Source organism: Bos indicus x Bos taurus, chromosome 1 (assembly GCF_003369695.1).
Source record: "Bos indicus x Bos taurus breed Angus x Brahman F1 hybrid chromosome 1, Bos_hybrid_MaternalHap_v2.0, whole genome shotgun sequence".
In the NCBI taxonomy this organism is placed as follows: domain Eukaryota; kingdom Metazoa; phylum Chordata; class Mammalia; order Artiodactyla; family Bovidae; genus Bos; species Bos indicus x Bos taurus.
The window spans coordinates 101,676,710-101,701,897 of NC_040076.1; the positions used below are offsets into that span (position 1 = coordinate 101,676,710).

The 25,188-nt window shown below is 37.2% G+C and overlaps 1 protein-coding gene and 1 pseudogene across 1 annotated transcript in view; both read left to right on the forward strand.

Moving 5' to 3' along the window:
* Positions 1-3,501: 3,501 nt before the first annotated feature.
* LOC113897956 lies at positions 3,502-4,198 on the forward strand (annotated as a pseudogene).
* An 18,305-nt stretch (positions 4,199-22,503) lies between these two features.
* SI (sucrase-isomaltase) overlaps positions 22,504-25,188 on the forward strand; it is a 114,358-nt gene continuing 111,673 nt past the window's right edge. Inside the window, exons 1-2 of the mRNA XM_027552332.1 lie at positions 22,504-22,621; positions 23,854-23,948. Coding sequence (XP_027408133.1) covers positions 22,504-22,621; positions 23,854-23,948 — 213 coding nt within the window. The remainder of the gene's footprint in view (positions 22,622-23,853; positions 23,949-25,188) is intronic.

Here is a 25,188-nt window from a genome sequence, read left to right on the forward strand (position 1 = left end):
TGAGGCTACTATGACACACTGAATTTTATTAAAATAAGGTTTTTTAATCTTTGCTTTATACTTGAGGTAAACTGAGACAAAGAGGTTCAAGTACTTACCCAAGATTATATGGTCAGGAAATGTTAAAGCTGAGACTTGTATACAGAGCTGCTGCTACTAAGTTGCTTCAGTCATGTCTGACTCTGTGCGACCCCTGAGACGGCAGCCTACCAGGCTCCCCTGTCCCTGGGATTCTCCAGGCAAGAACACTGGAGTGGGTTGCCATTTCCTTCTCCAATGCATGAAAGTGAAAAGTGAAAGTGAAGTCGCTCAGTCGTGTCCAACTCTGAGTGACCCCATGGACTGCAGCCTACCAGGCTCCTCCGCCCATGGGATTTTCCAGGCAAAAGTACTGGAGTGGGGTGCCATTGCCTTCTCCATATACAGAGCTACTAATTCTTATTCTAGTTCTTTCTTCTGGACCAAGCAGCCTTCCAAGATGAATGCCTCATGAAGTTCAGCAGGAGTAAAAAGGAAAAGACTCCAGAAATAATACCTGGTGTGTGCATATGGGTGGGTGTGTATAGTGCATATATGTAACATATGTAACATAAATATAAATATATATATGGTTTTCAGTAGAATGCTATTTTTTCAGATTGTAATATATGTTCATGCTGCATTTTATGCGCACTATTTTGATTCTTGCTTTTTCCCCCTCTTATAAATCCTGACATATGAGTCCAATTTTAGAGAAAAGGTGAGGTAAAAATGCAACATATCATTCTTCTCCAGGTGACTACCCTCTTTTTCTAACACTGTTTATGGAATAATCTTTCATTTCTCCATAGATATGAAGCAAATATTAAGGTCTAGAATTTTTTTAACAGTATTTCATAAACTGTTTAAAGAGCTATCTGCCCTCTGTTAACCAAATTAATAAGCATATATCAGAGACATACTGTAATAATTTCTAAGCCCTTGAATTACCTTAGAATCAGTAAGGTACTGATTTGACCATATTCAGTTGTTGAGTTAAATGTTTATTTTAGTGCAGTTTCCATAAGCAAGATTTAGGTAATGATTCAGGGTAAAGAGAATGGGTAGTCAGCAAAGGGAAGAGCTGTCTATGAAAAATCTTGAATGCTACAGTTTTGAATGTCACAGTGGTACACTTTTGGTCATTTATTTGGAAGAATTAACCATTAAAGTAAATATTATAGCTGCTATTTGGTATCCATGGCAAATAAATGGAGAAACAATGTAAACAGTGACAGACTTTATTTTCTTGGGTTCCAAAATCACTGCAGATGATGACTGCAGCCATGAAATTTAAAGACACTTGCTCCTTGGAAGAAAAGCTATGCCCTAGACAGCATATTAAAGAGCAGAGACATTATTTGCCTCTATAGAGTCAAAGGCAAATAAGGTCCATTTAGTCAAAGCTATGATTTTTCCAGTAGTCATGTATGGATGTGAGAGTTGGACTATAAAGAAAGCTGAGAGCTGAAGAACTGATTCTTTTGAACTGTGGTATTGAAGAAGACTCCTGAGAGTCCCTTGGACTGCAAGGGAATCCAACCAGTCCGTCCTAAGGAAAATCAGTCCTAAATACTCATTGGAAGGACTGATGTTGAAGCTGAAACTCCAATACTTGGGCCACCTGATGCAAATAACTGACACATTCAAAAAGACCCTGATCCTGGGAAAGATTGAAGGCAGGAGTAGAAGGGGATGACAGAGGATGAGATGGTCGGATGGTATCACCGACTCAATAGAAATGAGTTTGAGCAAGCTCCAGGAGTTGGTGATGGACAGGGAAGCCTGGTGTGCTGCAGTCCATGGGGTCTCCAAGAGTCGGACAGGACTGAGCGACTGAACTGAACTGATTTGGTATCACAGACTTATCTATATATGGATTATTTTAGAATTTCTGGAGATGGTTAAGGAGTCTTAGATACACTTAAGATTGTACAGACGCCCATGGACATGCAACAATTTTTATCTTTTATGTGCATTTTTCATTATCTACTTAATTCAAAAAATTTTACCACCTTTCTGCATTTCCAGTCTCCATGGTTAAGAGAAAAACAAAGTATCCTTGGCAAAGTGCCTCATTGGAAACTTATACACTGCTGCTAAGATGTGATTCCTGCATGTACACTCTCAGTATCAAGTTAATATCTTTATAAATAAAAATGACCTGATGAACTCTGGGAATTCACCCTGGTGATTCAGATAGTGCTGGAGCTTATTCATGATTATATTGGGCATGAAATTGTTATTTACTGTTTAAAATATATGATAGGCTAAACTCCAGATATTTATGCTTTCATGCAAAGAACATGGACTTTGGAGATAGAAATCTCTAGCTCTTTCACGGACTGTCATTGAACCTTGCCTTCCACACCTGTAACTCTAGAGCAGTGTTCATTTTTCAGGGGGAGGGGGTAAAATAAAATAATGAGATAAGAGTATAGCACAGTATTTTATACCAAGGCTTAGTATATGTGAACTCCCTTCATTTTCTCTTCTTTACTGGAAACTATTTTTATTCCATAATGCCAGCTGTTTTATCTTACTTCAACAATTTGCTCTAATAACTCTTCCAGGATGTTATTATAATATTAAAGTGTTTTATCTTTGAGGTAATTGTTTGTGGGAACTAGTTTTTAAATATAAATTCTTTTTTTCCTTAACATCAAGGTAACTGGAACACAACCTGAAATATTCAAAATATTTCAAGTAGTGAATTTTATTTCAATCAATAAATTATTTTTTATAATAAGCAACCTAGATTTACATAACATTGTACATTTTCAGTTATTAAATGATTTTTATGATCATGTTTCTCTGTTTTGAATGCTATTTTTTCTGTGTTACATGACTTTTAGTCATTTTCCTTTGCAGATTTATCTTCTTTTGGTGATTTTTCAAAAATTCTTTTTCTGTTAGTGGCCTTGAAAGAGAAATGTAGGCTCATGACATTTCAAAAGCAATTCACTTGGGCTTGTTGGCACTAACTTGAATGTTGATGTTGTTGCAAGGGTAGGACAGATGTTCTTCAAACAAATAGCATGTACTCCCCCCGTTTATTGCACAAAGTGACCAACAGAATACTCAAAATATAATCTAATCTGATTTAATCTCAAACTCTTTATTTCTTGCTGATTGTAGGAAATAAATTTAGATGTTAACTACTATAATAAAACATATATAAAATGAGATTATTTAAATTTATACCTCCATACATCCAGCTTTATTTTTTGTTTCTTTTCTTTCATTTGTGTCCTACAGCTGACCTTGAAACCAAGAAAATTATGATTTAAGGAAGTAAATACAATATTTTTGGATAATGGGTTTCCATTCTTGATTTCTGGAATTATACTTTAAGGACAAGAGGTAGTTCTGTGTGATTAAAAATCTGTCATTAATGCTGCAAGGGGAAGACCAGAGGCTGACACCGAAACACTTCAATTAGCTTTAGCAGAAGAGAAATGGAGGAGCTATAGAACATTAAGGATGAATTCAGGAAGACCCGAGACCATGGAGAACTTGCCTGCTCTGTACACTGTTTTCCAAGGAGAGGTTGCTAAGTCATAGACTATGGAGCCTTTATCAAAATTCCAGGCTGTCAGAAGCAAGGTCTGATTTGAACTCACATGTCATCCTATTGCGTGGATAAGCCCTCTGAGATAGTAGATGTTGGAGACAAAGTGTGGATGAAGTTTACTGGCCGAGAGACAAAAAATGATAGGATAAAATTATCCTTCTCCATGAAGGCTGTCAACTAAGGGACTGGGAAGGACCTTGATCCCAACAACATTATCACTGAGCAAGAAGAGAGGCAGAGGCGGTCCTTCCAGGATTACACTGGGCAGAAGATCACCCTTGAGGCTGTCCTGAACACCACCTGCAAGAAGTGTTGCTGTAAAAGCCACTTTGCAAAGGATTGTTTCATGCAACCAGGTGGGACCAAGTACTCTCCTATGAGGAAGAGAAGGAAAAGGCAAAGTCAACAGAGTTTGAAAAGCCTGACACCATGAGAAATTCTTCTAGAAAAAGAAAGGAGAAATGTAAACATAGAGACAGGAAGTCATCTGACTCTGACAGCTCAGTCTCTGAGAGTGATACAGGCAAGAGGACAAGGCACACATCAAAGGACAGCAGGTCAGCAAAGAAGAAGACAAAGAAGAAGCACAAGGAGAGTGGAGAGTAGAGGGGGTGGTTGAGAGAAGGAACCAGGAGTCTGTGGTTTGAAGCCCTGGCTCCTAGAAAGACTCAGTAGTGAGAATACGGCTTCTCACCCTCTTCTCTCCCATGAGAGATGCCATTCTTCATGCCACAGGCAAGTTTAGGAGTTAGGTTTCAAAAGCATCTGCCTGAATGAGTTGTTTCCTTATCACTCTTGGTCACTTTGCAAGTGACCCCTGCAGCTCACCCATTCATTCACCCAATTTCATGCAGCAGGAGGTCTTATTACCCTCTCCAGCTGCCACTTCCAGAGCCAGATTCCTGTACAGGAGTCCAGGCTAGAGCCACAGGAAGTGCTGTAGGGGTGAGTCTGGCTGTAGGTGAACAGAGTGATTGGCCCCTCCCTGTTGGCCTACCTACCCTGTCCTGGTTGGTGGATGGTCTCTGCTACATCCAGGACGCAGGCAGAGGGAGAATGGCAGTATGAGGGAGAACACGGTAAGAAGTGGTGCTCACTTTTTCCATTCCCTTAAAATGATTCTGCCCTGTTAGAAGTGACAGCTGGTGGTCACAGCCAGGAAACCATTGTTTGCAGTGACTTAGCCTGTTGTGACGTTCCATCAGACCACTCAACCAGACATCTCAAGCCAAAATCATTGGTTTACTTTGTATTTACTTCATTGTGAGGCAATTGGTTTCATTTCAGGTTTATGTTTAAATTCCTAGTACTAAAAAAAAAAAACTCTCATTATTTGGCCTATGTCAATAGATTTGACTGTTAATATCTCTCCTCAGTATAAGCTGTGCATGCAGTTCTTGTTTCTGATGTTATCCCAGTCATATCTGACAGATATCAGTAGTCTTTCTAATCTATAAAATGCTCAAATAGTAATCCTCTTATTCAATGTCTTCTCCCTTTTGCACATTTCAGTTACTCTAACTGCAAAATTTAATGTAATTGTTAGTAAACGTAAGTGGGCATATTAGCAGTAGAATGATAGAACCGAGGTAAAGAAAAGGGGCTGGTGATCCAGAAAGTATATAAGCATCTTTATAAAGAACAGAGATATAGAAACAAACCCTCTTGTCTTGTTGGAGGACCACTGAGACCAACAGAATGCCAGTAAGACTCTTGGATTCCACTCATAAAGAGCATATGTACACTGGCACCCCAGGAAGGGAAGAAAGAGGTCACTGTCCAATCCCACACCTTAGCCTAAGCCAAATTAATTCTCAGGCCCTGCTTACTCCACATCACAGCATGGCACTCTATCTAGGGTAGCCATAATTGGGGCAGAGACTCAACAGTGAACTACGAAGGTAATCTAATTGTAAGAAAAGACTAGGTGGGGTGGCAGAGGTCACAGAGGATCCATGCTACCTTACTGAAATCCTCAGCCCATATATGCACCTGCTGGTACATGCAGGGTCTGGGTGCTGAACCCTGGGCTTCAGAGCACTGGGGCTGGCTGCACAGAAACAGCCTGAAGTGGCTTGAGTGTGGTATGGTCCACAAGGGGTTGGATGGGGCGTGGAGGGGAGGTGTACATGGAGGAAGCACGGCCCCATCACAGAAGCAAAATGTCCTCACTAAGGTATGCAAGGACAGAGGGCCAGGGCCCACCATAGCAACCTCACTTTTGGCATGCTCACAGTACAGTGAACATGTACTGCCACTGAAATCCCACTATTAATGCACAAGCAAGGAAAGGGCTAGATCCACCATAGCCGCCTCTTTCTTGTTGCTGCCTCTGTGAGTTCTGCCAGCAAGACAACAGGTACTCCAGTGTCTGGGATGGGTCCAGCCTCAGCATCTGTGGGCTTTGCGGGAGTGTACACACAGAAGAAGGGCCAGGGTCTGGGTTGCTTCCATTGCTCCCACAGAAGGTCCAGGTACTCTGTTCTGGGTTCCTGACTTCTTCAACATATTGGCACCCAAGGATCCATGCTGGCAGCTTTGTGAACACTGAACCTTGAGGAACACCAGTGCAGATTGCCTGCATTTCAACACTGGAGGTGGGGCCAATGGAAGTGCCTTCCAATGAACACCTAGGACTGATTTCCTTTAGAATGGACTAGCTGTATCTCCTTACAGTCCAAAGGACTCTCAAGACTCCTCTCCAACACCACAGTTCAAAAGCATCAATTCTTCAGCGCTTAGCTTTCTTCACAGTCCAATTCTCGCATCCATACATGACCAATGGAAAAACCATAGCCTTGACTAGACGGACCTTTGTTGGCAAAGTAATGTCTCTGCTTTTCAATATGCTATCTAGGTTGGTCATAACTTTTCCTCCAAGGGATAAGCATCTTCTAATTTCATGGCTGCAGTCACCATCTGCAGTGATTTTGGAGCCCCCAAAAATAAAGTCTGACACTGTTTCCACTGTTTCCCCATCTATTTCCCATGACATGATGGGACCAGATGCCATGATCTTTGTTTTCTGAATGTTGAGTTTTAAGCCAACTTTTTCACTCTCCTCTTTCACTTTCATCAAGAGGCTTTTTAGTTCCTCTTCACTTTCTGTCATAAGGGTGGTGTCATCTGCATATCTGAGGTTATTGGTATTTCTCCCAGCAATCTTGAATCCAGCTTGTGCTTCTTCCAGTCCAGCATTTCTCATGATGTACTCTGGATATAAGTTACATAAGCAGGGTGACAATATACAGTCTTGACGTACTCCTTTTCCTATTTGGAACCAATCTGTTGTTCCATGTCCAGTTCTAACTGTTGCTTCCTGACCTGCATATAGGTTTCTCAAGAGGCAGGTCAGGTGGTCTTGTATTCCCATCTCTTGAAGAATTTTCTACAGTTTATTGTGATCCACGCAGTCAAAGGCTTTGGCATAGTCAATAAAGCAGAAATAGATGCTTTTCTGGAACTCTCCTGCTTTTTCGATGATCCAGTGGATTTTGGCAATTTGATCTCTGATTCCTCTATCTTTTTTAAAGCCAGCCTGAACATCTGGAAGTTCATGGTTCACATATTGCTGAAGCCTGGCTTGGAGATTTTTGAGCATTACTTTATTAGCGTGTGAGATGAGTGCAATTGTGAGGTAGTTTGAACATTCTTTGGCATTGCCTTTGTTTGTGATTGGAATGAAAACTGACCTTTTCCAGTCCTGTGGCCACTGCTGAGTTTTCCAAATTTGCTGGCATCTTGAGTGCAACACTTTCACAGCATCATCTTCAGGATATGAAATAGCTGTACTGGGATTCCATCACCTCCACTAGCTTTGTTCGTAGTGATGCTTTCTAAGGCCCACTTGAATTCACATTCCAGGATGTCTGGCTCTAGCTCAGTGATCACACCATTGTGGTTATCTGGGTCATGAAGATCTTTTTTGTACAGTTCTTCTGTGTATTATTGCCACCTCTTCTTAATATTTTCTTCTTCTGTTAGGTCCGTACCATTTCTGTTCTTTATCAAGCCCATCTTTGCATGAAATGTTCCCTTGGTATCTCTAATTTTCTTGAAGAGATCTCTAGTCTTTCCCATTCTGTTGTTTTCCTCTATTTCTTTGCATCGATCACTGAGGAAGGCTTTCTTATCTCTCCTTGCTATTCTTTGGAACTCTGCATTCAGATGCTTTTATCTTTCCTTTTCTCCTTTGCTTTTCGCTTCTCTTCTTTTCATAGCTATTTGTAAGGCCTCCCCAGACAGCCATTTTGCTCTTTTTGCATTTTTTTTCCATGGGTATGGTCTTGATCCCTGTCTCCTGTACAATGTCATGAACCTCCATCCATAGTTCACCAGGCACTCTATCTATCAGATCTAGTCCCTTAAATCTATTTCTCACTTCCACTGTGGCTTCCCTGGTGGCTCAGATGGTAAAGCCTCTGCCTGCAATGCAGGAGACCTGGGTTCAATTCTTGGGTCAGGAAGATCCCCTGGAGAAGGAAATGGCAATCCACTCCAGCACTCTTGCCTGGAAAATCCCATGGACAGAGAAGCCTGATAGACTACAGTCCATGGGGTCGCAAAGAGTTGAAAACAACTGAGTGACTTCACTTTCACTTTTCACTTTCACTTTCACTTCCACTGTATAATCGTAAGGATTTGATTTAGGTCATACATGAATGGTCTGGAGGTTTTCCCTACTTTATTCAATTTAAGTCTGAATTTGGGAATAAGGAGTTCATGATCTGAGCCACGGTCTGCTCCTGGTCTTATTTTTGCTGACTGTATAGAGCTTCTCCATCTTTTGCTACAAATAATATATTCAATCTGATTTCAGTGTTGACCATCTGGTGATGTCCTTGTGTAGAGTCCTCTCTTGTGTTGTTGGAAGAGGATGTTTGCTATGACCAGTGCATTCTCCTGGCAAAACTCTATTAGCCTTTGCCCTGCTTCATTCCATATTCCAAGGCCAAATTTGCCTGTTATCCCAGGTGTTTCTTGACTTCCTACTTTTGCATTCCAGTCTCCTATAATGAAAAGGACATCTTTTTTGGATGTTAGCTCTAAAAGGTCTTGTAGATCTTCATAGAACCATTCAACTTCAGCTTCTTTAGAGGTACTGGTTGGGGCAAAGGCTTGGATTACTGTGATAGTGAATAGTTTGCCTTGGAAACGAACAGAGATCCTTCTGTCATTTTTGAGATTGCATCCAAGTACTGCATTTTGGACTCTTTTGTTGACCATGATGGCTACTCCATTTCTTCTAAGGGATTCCTGCCCATAGTTGTAGATATAATGGTCATCTGAGTTAAATTCACCCATTCCAGTTCATTTTAGTTCACTGATTCCTAGAATGTCGACATTCACTCTTGCCATGTCCTGTTTGACCACTTCCAATTTCCTTTGATTCATGGACCTGATATTCCAGGTTCCTATGCAATATTGCTCTTTACAGCATTGGACCTTGCTTCTATCACCAGTCACATCCACAACTGGGTATTGTTTTTGCTTTGGCTCCATCCCTTCATTCTTTCTGGAGTTATTTCTCCACTGATCTCCAGTAACATATTGGGCACCTACAAACCTGGGGACTTCCTCTTTCATTATCCTATCATTTTGCCTTTTCATACTGTTCATGGGGTTCTCAAAGCAAGAATACTGAAGTGGTTTGCCATTCCCTTCTCCAGTGGACCACATTCTGTCAGACCTCTCCACCATGACCCACCCATCTTGGGTGGCCCCACACAGCATGGCTTAGTTTCATTGAGTTAGACAAGACTGTGGTCTGTGTGATCAGACTGACTAGTTTTCTGTGATTATGGTTTAAGTGTGTCTGCCCTGTGATGCCCTCTTGCAACACCTAGCATTTTACTTGGGTTTCTCTTACCTTGGATGTGGAGTATCTCTTCACGGGTGTTCCAGCAAAGTGCAGCCACTGCTCCTTACCTTGGACGAAGGGTATCTCCTCACAGCCGCCCCTCCTGACCTTGAATGTGGGTTAGCTCCTCTCAGCCCTCCTGCACCTGTGCAGCCACCGTTCCTTGGAGGTGGGGTTGCTCCTCTTGGCCTCCGCCCTTGACCTTGGACATGCGCCGAGAGGAGCTAACCCACGTCCGAGGTCAGGGGCAGTGGCCAAGAGGATATATGTATATGCATGGTTAAATCTCCTCACTGTATACCTGAAACTTCCAGAACATTGTTAATCGGCTATATTTTAATGCAAAGTTAAAAATTTAAAGTTTGAAAAAAAAAAATAAAAAACAAATCAATCCTGACTCTATCACTTTCAAAAAAAGAAAGAAACAGAACTCTTCAGTATAATAGATACCAAGTTCAAAAAGGAAATAATGAAAATAAGGAAAGAATTAAGAAAGGTTATTGATAGAAATGAAAGTTACTGTTAAACGAACTAGAAATTATAAAAAGAAACCAAGAAATGTTAGAAAAGTCACTCACCAATTCAAAAGCTGAGCTAAAGGCAGTGAATAGCAGAATGAATCATGCAGAAAAACAAATAAGTCATCTAAAAGATAGAATAATGGAAATCACTCAATCAGGACAAGAGACAGAACACCAAATTAAAAAAAAAAAAATGGAAGCAAATAAGTTACCTATGGGATAATAGAAAGCATGCCAATCTATACATAATAGGAATCCTGGAAGGAAAAGAAAGAGAACAGGGGACTGAAAGTGTATTTTAAGAAATTATGAATGGAAACTTCCCAAAGCTAAAGAAGGAAACAGATAGCTAGGTACAGGAAGCATTCAGGGTCCCAAACAAGATATCTAATACCAGAACCAGACAAAGAAACTACCAAAAAGTCACAGCCCAAAATCTTTGATGAATATAGAAACAAAAAATTCTCAAAAAGATATTAACAAACCAAAGCCAACAATACATAAAAAAGATCATACATCATGACCAGGTTGGATTCATCCTAGAATCACAAGGATAGTTTAGCATAGGCAAGTCAATCAATATGATATACCATATCCACAAAAGAAAAGACAAAAACCACATGATCATCTCAAGAGAGGAAAGAAAAGCATGTGATAACATTCAACATCCATTCATGATGAAAGTGAAAGTGAAAGGCACTCAGTTGTGCCTGACTCTTTGCAACCCCAGGGACTATACAATCCATGGAATTCTCTAAGCCAGAATACTGGAGTGAGTAGCCTTTCCTTTCTCCAGGGGATCTTCCCAACCCAGGAATTGAACCAAGTATCCTGCATTTCAGGTTTATTCTTTACCAGCTGAGCAACCAGAGAAGCCACCATTCATAAATGGTGGCTTTTTATGAAAAGCAACTTTTCATAAAAGAAAAAAAAGCCACTTAATGGAATGGGAACAGTGACAGACTATTTTGGGGGGCTCCAAAATCACTGCAGATAGTAACTGCATCAATGAAATTAAACAACGCTTGTCCTTGAAAGATAAGTTATGCCCAACCTAGACAGTATATTAAAAAGCTGAGATGTTACTTTGCCAACAAAGATCCATCTAGTCAAAGCTATGGTTTTTCCATACACATCATGTATGGATGTGATAGGTGGACTATAAAGAAAGCTGAGCACTGAAGAATTGATGCTTTTGAACTGTGGTGTTGGAGAAGACTCTTGAGAATCCCTTGGACTGCAAGAAGACCCAACCAGTCCATCCTAAAGGAAATCAGTCCTGAATATTCATTGGAAGGACTGATTTTGAAGCTGAAACTCCAATACTTTGGTTACCTGATGTGAAAAACTGACTCATTCAAAAATACCCTGATGCTGGGAAAGATTGAGAGTGGGAGGACAAAGGGATGATAGAGGATGAGATGGTTGGATGGCATCACCAACTCAATGGACATGAGTTTGAGTAAACTCCAGAAGTTGGTGATAGACAGGGAGGCCTGGCGTTCTGTAGTCCATGCAGTAGCAGAGTTGGACACAACTGAGTGACTGAACTGAACTGAACTGAATGGAAGTGGGTATAGAGGGAAAATATTTCAGCATATGAAAAGTCATTTATTGTCCATTGATAGAGGAATTGATAAAGAAGATGTGGTATGTATATACAGTGGGATATTACTCAGCCATTAAAGAAGAATGAAATAATGCCTTTTGCATCAACATGGATAGGCCTAGAGATTGTTATACTAAGTGAAGTAAGTCAGAGAATGAGAAATATAGTTTGATATCCTTTATATGCATAAACTAAAAAGAAATATAAATGAACTTGTTTACAGAAACAGACTCACAGACTTAGAGAACTAACTTATGGTTGCTAGGGGGAAAGGATAGGCAGAAGGGATAGATAAGGAGTTTTGGATCAGCATGTACACACTGCTATATTTAAAATGGATAGCCAACAAGGTTGTGTAGCATAGGGAACTCTACTCAATGTTGTGTGGCAGCCTGGATGAGAGGGGACTTTGGGGGAGAATGAATACATGTATACTTGTTACTGAGTCCCTTCGCTGTCCACCTGAAACTGTTACATTATTAATCAGCTGTACTCCAACACAAAATTAAAAGTTTTTAAAAAAGGTGGGGGACTTAAAAAATGGCCCACATTAAAAAGATTCTTTTAAAAAGAGCCTGTGAATAGGTACAAATGTCCCTTGTCTTTGGCTTTCAGGGTTACTTTCATATGAGCCACATTCAACCTCTAGCAATTCAGTACAAATTTTAACTGAATTTTCCTTACTGGCTTGTGTGACATTGGTGTCCATGTAATTTGGTTAAGCAAATGTGTTCTGTGTCTCCTTGCATTCTTCTAGCTTCAATTTCAAGTTATCAATTTTACCTGTTACCAGTGAATTCAAGAAAAGTTGTGGTTTTGCAGGTTAACTGACTTTTTGTTGTTTTAAAATTGATATCATTATGATCTTTCCAGATTTCTATATTCCAGGCAGAAGTCCACATTCTGAAGTATAAATAAACTTTTTTTTTAGAAGTCATATTGTTAAGATTGACCTGTCAAAAAATAAAATTCTTTAGCAACTCAATGCTGATGGAAGAAGCTGATAAAATATGTCTTGGTGCGAGTTTTCAGTTTTGTGCTGGCAACCTTGTGGCTATCCAAAGCATGATATATTTTGAGTCGTTTTCCTGTGCTACTTGGGAAAGAGCACAACAGTTAATCAGATATGTATATTATAGGTAACATACAATACATGTATTTTTCTTGGATTAGAATTTCTGTTAATATAATTCAAGTAATCTAGTCCAAACTTAAAATTAACCCCAACTATTAATATTTGACTTTATATTGTAGGTATAAGTTCTCAGACATTCTGGGGGAAATAATTACAGTATTTGTATTGTAAGCTTGTTTTATATATTCTGAAAACATCAGAGAAGTTTGCTAATAATATAAAATGTTTTAACTCTGGTTTGTTTTCTCATTTTAATTAGACAATTTTCCTATTGTGTCATAAACAGTTTCATAACTTAAGACTTTTGTACCTAGTGCAAAGTCTCACATACTTTATGAGGCAGTGAGCATAGAAATGGGAGTACCATTCATCACTTTATTCTCCTTAATGCAAAGCTGGCATATGGTAATGTATCAATGGATTAGAATGGTCATAAAAATCTCAGAATTTATTGAATGTAAGTATTAGAGCTGGGCAGAATTTCTTAGTTCAATGGTTGCTCATTGTCTTGGAAAACGTATGAGTTAAATGAGCTTTGAGTCTATATTTTCCTCCTAAAACTTATGTTTCATGAAACTATTTCTGATATGGGTGAATACTAAAATGAATATTGGAAAATATCTGATGTAATTTTAACTGAAAGTGTAAAAAGGTTACATCTTGGAGATGCTCACTCATAGGGGCTACTTCATTACCTTCAAATAATTTATATTTAAATTTATTTAAAATTCCCTATTAGTAATTGCCAGATAATAAATATTTCAGCTAATAAATATTATTATGGGTGAAGAAACAAGAAACTGAAGTGTTTAGTCCATGTGTCATTGAAAACTTACTGTCACTGTTGAAACCTTCACAGAATTAGACATAGAGTTCTATGCAACTTTACTGATTATTCTTAATGTAGAAATTACTCCAGAAGGGTTTAGAAAGTTGGTTTCTAAGAAGGCTTCAGTGTTCTTATTTGCCAAAGAAAAATGACTTTAAGTCTTTAGTAAATATTTATTTAAAGTGAGTAAATCTTTCTGTGCTAAGGGGATCAGATTCATCTTAGAACATCCTCTAGTCACTTTGTTTTTCTTTTTCTTTACTGTTATGCATGAAACTACTATTTCAGGATATATACATTAGTAGCCATTTGAATGGCACCCCACTCCAGTACTCTTGCCTGGAAAATCCCATGGATGGAGGAGCCTGGTAGGCTGCAGTCCATGGGGTCGCTAAGAGTCAGGCACGACTGAGCGACTTCACTTTCACTTTTCACTTTCATGCATTGGAGAAGGAAATGGCAACCCACTCCAGTGCCGTTGCCTGGAGAATCCCAGGGACGGGGGAGCCTGGTGGGCTGCCGTCTATGGGGTCGCACAGAGTCAGATAGGACTGAAGTGACTTAGCAGCAGCAGCAGCAGCAGCCATTTGAAATAAATCATAGTCTGCTTACTTAAATATGAATGAATATCCCATCATCAAAAAGTGCTTTTTCCTACCAAAGATTGCCTAGAATCCAAATATGGAAATAGGGTCAAAAAAGTTATTAATAAGTTGGAAACTTTAGTACAGTTTTCATAAAACAAATATCATTTTGATATTTATATAGTTTCAATGATATTTGCAATAAATACAATAATAATTAGATTACTTTCAGGCATTCATTTTTATTAGTTATTCCAGTTTTATGTCAACTGCATAGACTGGTATTACACAGACAAAATATATTTTATATCATATGATTGGAACTTAATAGATAACAATCTATCATGTCAATTTTTCCCAGTGAGGATTGACATTTTTTTAAATTTATTTTTAATTTTTTTGGCTACTCTGGATCTTTGTTGCTATGCACTGGCTTTCTCTTATTGCGGTGAGTGGGCATACTCTTTGTTGTGGAGTAGAGAATTCTCACTTTGGTGGCCTCTCTTGTGTGTAGCACGGGCTCTACCTGTGCGGGTTTCAGTAGTTGCAGCACAGTGGCTCAGTAGTTGCAATTTGTGGAATCTAGGGTTGTGGCACATGAGCTTAGTTGCTCCACATGCTGTGGAATCTTCCTGGACCAGGGATCGAACCCAAGTCCCCTGCATTGCAGGGCAGATTCTTATCCACTGTAACACCAGGAAAGTCCTAAATGACTTATTTTGAAAATTACCTTACTAGTTCTTCAAGAACTTATATTCAAAATGACCCAGCCCTTCCCATCCAAATCACTCTTCACATTTCAAGAGTGCAAATTTGACAGAAATAAAATCTTTCCCCCAACATAGGAAAGCATGAGTAATAAAGTAATAATGAATTTTTATTTCAATTTGGCAATCATTTGTAGTGATTCTCTTAGTCCCTTTAATATTTTATTATCTATTAGTTCTAGATATTTATGCATATGTATGCATATAATTTCCTGATTTGGGAAAATACTTGGCAAGCCACACAATTGAAGGCCAAAGGAGGTCACAGATAGTACACATAATCCAACTAGCAATCTTTTGATTTATAGTGGATACTCTTAATATTTTATCATTAGAATTTATAATTCAGTAGCCAATGTCTATTCTTACCATATGTATTAGATGTGTATAAAGTGCTCTAATAAAGATGCTCAAATCTTCAGTGATTTAAAGCAGACAGATTATTTTTCTCCCGTTTAACATTTTAGAGGAAATTTAATGATCCAGGGTAGATAGGTTCTTCTGGTCCACAAGGTGATCCAGGAGTTTAAATCTCTCCTAACTTCTTGTCAGTGGGGATACACACTCAAAGCTGGCTTATAGAACCAATATATGTCTGGCTTATATCCTCTATGGGGGGAAGTGTGTGTGTGTGTATATATATATATATATATTATATTGGGGCTTCCCCAGTGGCTCAGTGGTAAAGAATCTACCTCCAATGCAGGAGCCGCAGGAGACATAGATTCAATCCCTGTGTCTGGAAGATTCCCTGGAGGAGGGCACTGGCAAGTATTCTTGCCTGGAAAATCCCATGGAGAGAGAAGCCTAGCGGGATACAGTCCATAGAGTTGCAAAGAGTCTGACACGACTGAAGCGACTTAGCACGGCATGGCATATATGATGTTATATTATAACTTAATAAAAGTCACTTAATATAAGTCCACTTAATGTAAGTCCCTTAATATAAGGCTTAATATAAGAATCTGCCTGTCAATGCAGGAGACCTGGGTTCAAACCCTGGGTCAATGGAGTTGAATAAGATTGAACATGCACACACATACACACAGTGTAAGTACAAATTCTATAATAAACACTGCCAACTTTGTCTGAGACATCCTGCCCTTCCTTGCTTGAATCCAGTCATGTTCCTGATGGTTTTTTGCTGGTGAACTTTGACAAGGGAGGACTGATATAGATATACAATTTACAGTCACTGCTATATCTTGCTCCATAAAATGTTGTGTGTAGTGTTGTGAATTGAGTGAAGAAGTCATTGTCCTTGCTAAATGTGCTCAGTCTCATGTGGGCAATATAATCAAGCATGCTGTGCTCTGTGTGCTTAGTCGTGTCAGACTCTTGTGACCCCATAGACTGTAGCCTTGCCAGGCTTCTCTGTCCCAACCCAGGAATAAAACTTGGGTCTCCTGCATTGCAGGCAGACTCTTTACTGACTGAACTAGGAGGGAAGCCCTAAGGAAGCATGGATAGTGGTAATACAAAAGCTAAAGCAGTACTGTAACACAATTGCAAAATACATGGTTATGAAAGGGAATGGGGAGACATTAACTAATGCTCTTGAGGACAAGTAGAAGAATTCAAATGTCCCTTTGGTAGAAAAGTGATGTCAACTGATACTAGAAAGATAGAGCTTGCATTGAAGAAGGGCAATCCAGATTCTGGACCAAATAAGCACAGGTGTGAGAGTAAGAAAGTGGAAGAGCTTAAGTAATAGTTATGGCAGGAGAGTGGGTTCACTGAGGATGTCAGATGAAATGGCAAATGCAAAATTTAGAGTGTAAGTATAAAGTTAAGAAGTTTAAATCTCTATCTCCAGGCAATAGGTGCTATTGGAATACTGCACTGGGATTAAAACAAGTTGCATTGTTTTGCTGGGGAGTGGTAGATGAATACTTTAGGGAAAGAAAGAGAAAATCAGACTAACTGGAGTCTGGAAGAGAAGTTAAGCCCCACCTGGAAAGCCCCATTCATTTATATCTCTCTAAATATGCATATCTATTTCTATCTACCTGTATGTCTGTATTTTAGTTTCATTATCCAATCATTCATTGCTGTTTTATAGAAGCATGAATGACCTTTGTTATATAAACCTTATATCCTGTGACCTTGTTCCACTCGCCTCTTGGTTCTAGAAGATTTAAGTTGATTTAATGAGATTTTCCACTTAAAGAATTATATGCTTTGTGAATTGAGAGAAATCACTTTAATCTTATTTCCATATCACTGCTATTTATGTACTGGAAGTTCTCCTTTATATCTCCCCAGGTTTTAAGAGTAATCCATTTGTACACTTCTTTTACTCTTTCTGTTTAAACTCATATTCAGGATGCCTCAAGAAACTAGTTATTCTACTCTGTGTGACCACACTGTTTTAATATAAATTCCTTTGAAAATGTAGTGCCCTGACTACATGCAGAACTCACACTAACCATTTCAGAGTCAAATTGTACTCTGTGGTAGCAAAGCTGTAATAATGATAATGGGCTATGTGAGCACATATAATTCTTATGATGACACTATGGGTAAGTGTTTTTATTTCTAATTTGTAGATACACAGATCGAGGCTTGAAGAAAATTAACAAATGTGCCCAGAGTTTCTCAGACATATGTGTTACAGCTAGTATGTGTATGCAGGGCTCTTGTTTCAAGTCTTTTGCCCTTAAACATTATTTTAACTTAAACCAATAGTGTAATAATTGATATCCTATATTTTTTCTGTATGAAAAGTTGTGTTTATGCAATAATTTTTGATAATAAAATCAGTGCTATAAGTAATAAATAAAATGTTGATTTTATTTCTGTACTACTTATTTATATATCTATACTTTTACACTTCTTTCTTAGGGATTTTGTTAGTTCTTCAACTTTAAGTTTAATAAGACACAGGAGATAACTTATTTAATCACTGCCTTTTATGAAATATTATCTGCCAATTGTCATTTCCTACAAGTGTTTTTCAAATCCTAGCTTACAAGTATGTTTGAACTTTCCAATGAGAGTTTAAATTTTGCACAATGAGATAAAACAGTAAATGAAACAGCATCTACATGGTAAAAGAAATACAATTTTGAAAAGGGAAATAAACACTATAAATAAGTACTTTTATGTTCTTAGGCTAGTCATAGCTTCCAGAAATCAAAGACTATCTGAGGGCACAATTATTAATTAACCTAGATTCCCAGAGAGAGATTTACACAACAGTTTTCAGGGTTAAGTTTTTTTTATGATTGCACATTGAACAGAAGTTTATTAAATACTGATAGGCTGGTGAGAGTGCAATAAAACTTTATGAGTAGCTCAGTTTATAGCTGAGCAGTTTTCCCTGATCATTACTTTGACAGCCTTACTCAACTCTGGTACAGCAGAGCTGAAAGAACAGACTATGAAATAAGGTAAGTTTACCTATCGAATTTCTTTGTTTGAAAACAAAGAAATAATAAACTTGGAAACTCAATAATTACCTGGAAACTCAAATAAACATTTGAGTTTCCAAGTAATTGTGTGTGTATTCCTTTAATTCATGTTAGCAGTATTCCTGTCTATCTTCAATTGGTTAAAATAGCAATGATAACATATTTTCATTTTCCATATTAAATGTATAGCCCCTTGTACTAAAACAGGAAAAAACATTTCTAAAATGTTTTAAAAGATAGAATATTTTATTCAACCAGCTATTCATCAAAACTGTCAGACCCAAGTAGAATGATAGCAAGTTTAGTTGAATTGTTCTATATAGATGAAAATAAATATAAAATATATTTTGAAATTTAGAGAAATACTGTAGGCATGATAAATATATATTTAAGAAAAATATATGCTGAATGGAATGCTACACTTATAAAACACTTAAATCTTTTCTAGCTAATTTTTTTAAAGACCAGTCGTTAGTGATCTTTAAAATTAGTAGTATTACTCATTTGAAAACAAATATACAGAGAAATGGCATCAGTATATAATTTCTCCAAAAATACTTTGCTTAAAATTACTGCAATCCAAAATACAATTACTATAATTATCACCTACAGCTTATGACCAACTTTAGTACTGATCATTTATAAGTACTCATATAAATAATTTAATTTTGGTACATTTTTGTTCTGACTTATTATTTTGTTATTATTTTGTTCTAATTTATTGTTACTGTAATTTTGGTACATTTTTGTTCTGACTTATTTAAATTAAAGAAGGTTAGCTTCATGACAAGGCATTTTTTTTTTTTTTTAGATGTCCCTTAACAAAAGAAAAGAACAATCATTTTTATTGGCTTCTTGATCTCAAAATAAAATTACTTTGTGTGAAAGTTAAACTTACTTCAAGTTAAGCATTAAATGCATTTCTGTTGTTTCTCACATAACATTGAGCAACCGGGATTCATTTTCTAAACAGCCTTTTAGATCATGGTGCTTTATTTAAATTTAGCTTACATTCATTCAAGTTCTCTGAAGATTACTGACGCAGTAAACAGCTTACATATCTATAACAGAAAATCATAAGCTAAAACTGAATGCTAATCTTTAAACTTTCAATCATAAGGTATATTTTTAAAATTGAGCTTATACTAATTTGATGTTAGGATCTGAACTACTTTCATGATTCTTGCTATTAGGAATGTGACAATACAATGGAGGAAATTAACACGTGCTTAAATAATTACAATAGATATACTATATATTGTTGTAAAATAGGAAAAGAAGAGCTTTAACTCTGCTTGTAAAAGTAAGAAAACTTTCACAGATGACATAGTATTTGAACTGGGCACAAATTGGAACTAGAAAAGCAGGTGTGGAAGAATTGAAGAAAGATTAAACAGCATGTACTAAGACATGTTATCCAGAAAAAATATATCATTGTTGGAGATAAGGGTAAAATTCTGAAACTATTCCAGAAGTAGAATCAGCAAGACTTGTTGAGTGCTTTATTGTTGTAGAAAGATATGGAAGAGAGAAAAAAAGTTTTTAGATTGGGACAACTCCATATATGAACTGACATAGACAGAGGAGAAAGGGCGAGTATAAGAAGGCAAAAAGAAAAACTGATTTTATTTTATTTTTTTTAATTTTATTTTATTTTTAAACTTTACATAATTGTATTAGTTTTGCCAAATATCAAAATGAATCCACCACAGGTATACATGTGTTCCCCATCCTGAACCCTCCTCCCTCCCCATACCATCCCTCTGGGTCGTCCCAGTGCACTAGCCCCAAGCATCCAGTACGTGCATCGAACCTGGACTGGCATCTCATTTCATACATGATATTTTACATGTTTCAATGCCATTCTCCCAAATCTTCCCACCCTCTCCCTCTCCCACAGAGTCCATAAGACTGTTCTATACATCAGTGTTTCTTTTGCTGTCTCGTACACAGGGTTATTGTTACCATCTTTCTAAATTCCATATATATGCGTTAGTATACTGTATTGGTGTTTTTCCTTCTGGCTTACTTCACTCTGTATAATAGGCTCCAGTTTCATCCACCTCATTAGAACTGATTCAAATATATTCTTTTTAATGGCTGAGTAATATTCCATTGTGTATATGTACCACATCTTTCTTATCCATTCATCTGCTGATGGACATCTAGGTTGCTTCCATGTCCTGGCTATTATAAACAGTGCTGCGATGAACATTGGGGTACACGTGTCTCTTTCCCTTCTGGTTTCCTCAGTGTGTATGCCCAGCAATGGGATTGACCTGACTTCAGGCTCTACTACAAAGCCACAGTTATCAAGACAGTATGGTACTGGCACAAAGACAGAAAAACTGATTTTAAAACCAGCAATTTATAAGAGCACTTACTCCAAAATAACTGCAGATGGTGACTGCAGCCATGAAATTAAAAGACACTTACTCCTTGGAAGGAAAGTTATGACCAACCTAGATAGCATATTCAAAAGCAGAAACATTACTTTGCCAATAAAGGTTCATCTAGTCAAGGCTATGGTTTTTCCTGTGGTCATGTATGGATGTGAGAGTTGGACTGTGAAGAAAGCTGAGCGCTGAAAAATTGATGCTTTTGAACTGTGGTGTTGGAGAAGACTCTTGAGAGTCCCTTGGACTGCAAGGAGATCCAATCAGTCCATTCTGAAGGAGATCAGCCCTGGTATTTCTTTGGAAGGAATGATGCTAAAGCTGAAACTCCAGTACTTTGGCCACCTCATGCGAAGAGTAGACTCATTGGAAAAGACTCTGATGCTGGGGGGGATTGGGGGCAGGAAGAGAAGGGGACGACAGAGGATGAGATGGCTGGATGGCATCACTGACTCAATGGATGTGAGTCTGGGTGAACTCTGGGAGTTGGTGATGGACAGGGAGGCCTGGTGTGCTGCAATTCATGGGGTCGCAATGAGTCAGACACGACTGAGCGACTGAACTGAACTGTGAAAATTCTCAATTTCTACCTAGGTATATTCCATTGAATTAAACCATATAGCAACATAAAATATAGAAAAATCATAAAAGCTTAAAGACAAGGAGAGATAGATTATGATCAAAACTAAGTTAAACAAATAGGCTTTAAGATAATTACTAGAGAAGAGCTCTTCCCTCGTAGAAGGCAATGGCACCCCACTCTAGTACTCTTGCCTGGAAAATCCCATGGACGGAGGAGCCTGGTAGGCTGCAGTCCATGGGGTCGTTAAGAGTCAGACAAGACTGAGCGACTTCACTTTCACTTTTCACTTTCATACATTGGAGAAGGAAATGGCAACCCACTCCAGTGTTCTTGCCTGGAGAATCCCAGGGAGGGGGGAGCCTGATGGGCTGCCGTCTTTGGGGTCGCACAGAGTCGGACACTACTGAAGCGACTTAGCAGCAGCAGCAGCAGAGCTCTTCCCTACCTACATTTAGGCAACTCTGGACAATAACTCAAATACATAATATTATCTGAAATAAATACATTTTTGATTTGAGTGTCTGGTATATTTTGCTATTTGAGAGCGGAATTTGGCGATCATGTAGTTTAAATGCTTTTCTAAAGCAACAACTCCTAAATGTATAGCATATATATGTATCTGTGTGTGTATGTGTCCTGTATATATGTATTTTCTACAACATTTTATATTTGTATTCTTTTATATGTTTATATTTAGTTTATTTGCCCCATATTTATATTTATACACTTTTCCATAATATCCTTATAAGAAAGCAGTGCTGGAATTGCAGAGCAATAGTTATAGTAGGAAGAACTGGTTTTTTTTTACTTTGAAAAAATAATATTTTCTCTAAGCCTGAAGTTCATAAAATAACAGTGTTTTCTTCATACAGTTGTTGTGGAATTAAGGATCACAATACAAATATAAGCTTTCCTTGACTTAAAAATTGCTCTAAAATGAGAAAGCAACTAATCACTCTCAGAAATTTTTTTCCTTTTATATTTTCATTTCAGTGTACTACTATAATGTTCATCACTAATTCTGTCTTTTACTTGAAATTGCATGTGTTGTTAACCCTTTTGCAAATGTGCATTATTTTAGATTGTAAACTGTTAGAGCTGTCTGCAGCTCTGCTTGCATTATGCTTAGTAGAAAAAATATATAATTTTATGATAATTATGGTCATTTATTATATATTCTACATTTCAAATGTGTATTCTTTTTCTTTCTTTAGATGGCAAAGCAGAAATTTTCTGGATTAGAAATTACTCTGATTGTCCTCTTTGCTATAGTTACAATAATAGCTATTGCCCTAATTGTTGTTTTAGCAACTAAGACACCTGCTGTTGAAGGTAAATAATATTGAAAATACTTATACATTATAGTGAGGTTGAGATAAAGTTTACTCTATAATAATTATGGATCTTGAAAAGTAGTTTATAATCTATATGAGATCTATATGAGATGAAATACTTAAAGAAAGATCTCAGGTAAGTTACAGTTACTCCAACTTTTTCTAGCCATTATATTACAGATATTTCAATGAAGTGTCATTGCAATTAAGAAATTCATATGCTTTGATATTAATGGCCTTGCTTTAGAACTAGAAAATAGGCAAAAGAAACAAAATATTAATAAACAGCACAGTAATCTTCTGTAGTTACCAGTGAGGTTCTTCTAACTAGTGGGAAATCTCATTAGTCGGGTTTTACTCTAGCTTTCAGCACTTGCAAGCGGGGTTAGGAAATTTAAGGGGATAACATCTTTGTCATAGACTTTTTTTTTTTTTTAAAGAGTGAGGTCATATGAGAGAAACAGAGAGTAGGTGAAACAGGCTTGAAGTGTTTATCATTTTTTCCTGAATATTTATATCCTAATTTAGAGTTAACGCATGCTACTTTCATCCACCTGATCTACTTTTTCTTTCTTCGTCATTCTCTCCTAATTAAATCAGAAGTGGAAAATGTACTGCAAATTATTTTCTAGTCTAACAGTAGTTAGTGTTTTCTGCTGCCTCTTGTTTCATATTCTTCTAGTAAACTGAAAGCTTGCTCTATTATGAAGCAATCAAATTTATCTTCCTCATCTCTGGTTGCTAGAAAGTCCCTCTTTATTATATAGAGTTGAGGTTTTGCTTTTCTTTGCTATTCTCTTCTTTCTCTTCTGTTTAAGTATCTTCTTCCTCCTAAACTTTTTTTCTTCTCTAATTCTTGTCTCCTTCTCTGCATCCTCTCTCCATATATATTTCCCATACATATTTCTCCATCTTCTTTCTTCATCTCTAAAACACAGTTTATGAGTATGGTGCAGAAAACATTTTGTTTCCTTTTGAGTCTGTCTTTTAAGACCTTCTGTGAATATACTTTGATTCTCTTAAGGAACAGTCAAAGGGCTTTTGGATCATTTCCTTTCGGTAATTAGGAATTGAATTTGTAGGGTTTTTTTTTAAGTTAAGTTTAATTTTCATTATATATATATATATATATATATATATTTGTATTTACTTTAAATGTATTTGTTACTTGAAAATTTGAAAAGTAAATTTAAAACCATGTTTTGTTTTATTGACCTGTTTCTGTCTCAGAAATCAGTGATTCAACCCGAGGCACATGCCCAAGTGTACTGAACGATCCTATCAACCAGAGAATAAACTGCATTCCAGAACGATCTCCCACACAGGTCTGCAGCCAAAGTATTTTATATATCTATGAATAGATATATAGTATGATAATTATATTAAGACAATTATTCAATATTGGATATATTCATATTTTAAAAAGTATAGCCATTTATTAGGCCACATTTATTTTTATTTATGTATGCACAGATGAGAGATAATGGAAATTACTGAGCCTGCTTTTCTGTACTTCAATTCAAAATAGCCAGTTAATATTTTACATACTTAAAAATCTATTGTTAAATTTATAATTCTTTATGAAATTCTATCCTCTCAAACTACTGCTTAAAAGTGTGACCTTTGATAAATATATAACTTTTAAGAAAGAATATCTACACTCTATTAAATTGTTTGTGATAATGACATTAAAAAGAAGAATCTGTGGAAAATAAAGTAACATTGATTCTTGTAACTATTTTTCTTAATTTTAAAAACCATTTATTTTTTTATTATTTGGGGAGAAGGAATTCAACTGGAGCAAATTAAGTGTAAATAAATGGATTCACTTAACCCTAAATTGACTCTTCCTTAGTCATTATAACTTGTATGGGATTAAAAGGTCAATGAGTGAAGGTGTATATGTGTGTATTCCCATTTTGTGATGTTTATATCAAAAGTCACACATACTTCAGATTCTGTTAGGTAATGACACTCCAAAATGCTCAGTTCCTGTTGAACTATCATTTTTATAACATATATGCATGTGTATGGGTGTGTACACGTATGTATGTGTGTATGTATGTGTGCTCTGTAGCTCAGTCATGTCTGAGTCTTTGCGACTCCATGGACTGTAGCCTGCTAGGCTCCTCTACCCATGGGATTCTCCAGGCAAGAATATGGAGTGGGCTGCCATTTCCTCCTCTAGGGGATCTTCCCAACCCAAGATTGAACCTGCATCACCTATGGTTCCTGCATTTACAGGCAGATTCTTTACCAATGAGCCACCTGGGAAGCCCCTGTGTATATGTGTACCTGATGCCACTTTGATGTTAAAAATGGGAGAGAATTTAACATGTGTACCGTTAACTGGTAAACATGGAGATTTTAAAAAATTTTTTTCAAGGCAAATAGCCAAGAAAAATGTCTCACAAGTATTCAAATTACGAAAATATGTTACACTATTAAACTTAAATATTAAATAGATTTTTTATTATACCAATGTTAACACACATCATCACCATGTAACTCAAATTTTACTATAAACATATATAATTTTTCTTTCCCTTCATGTAATCTTTCCAT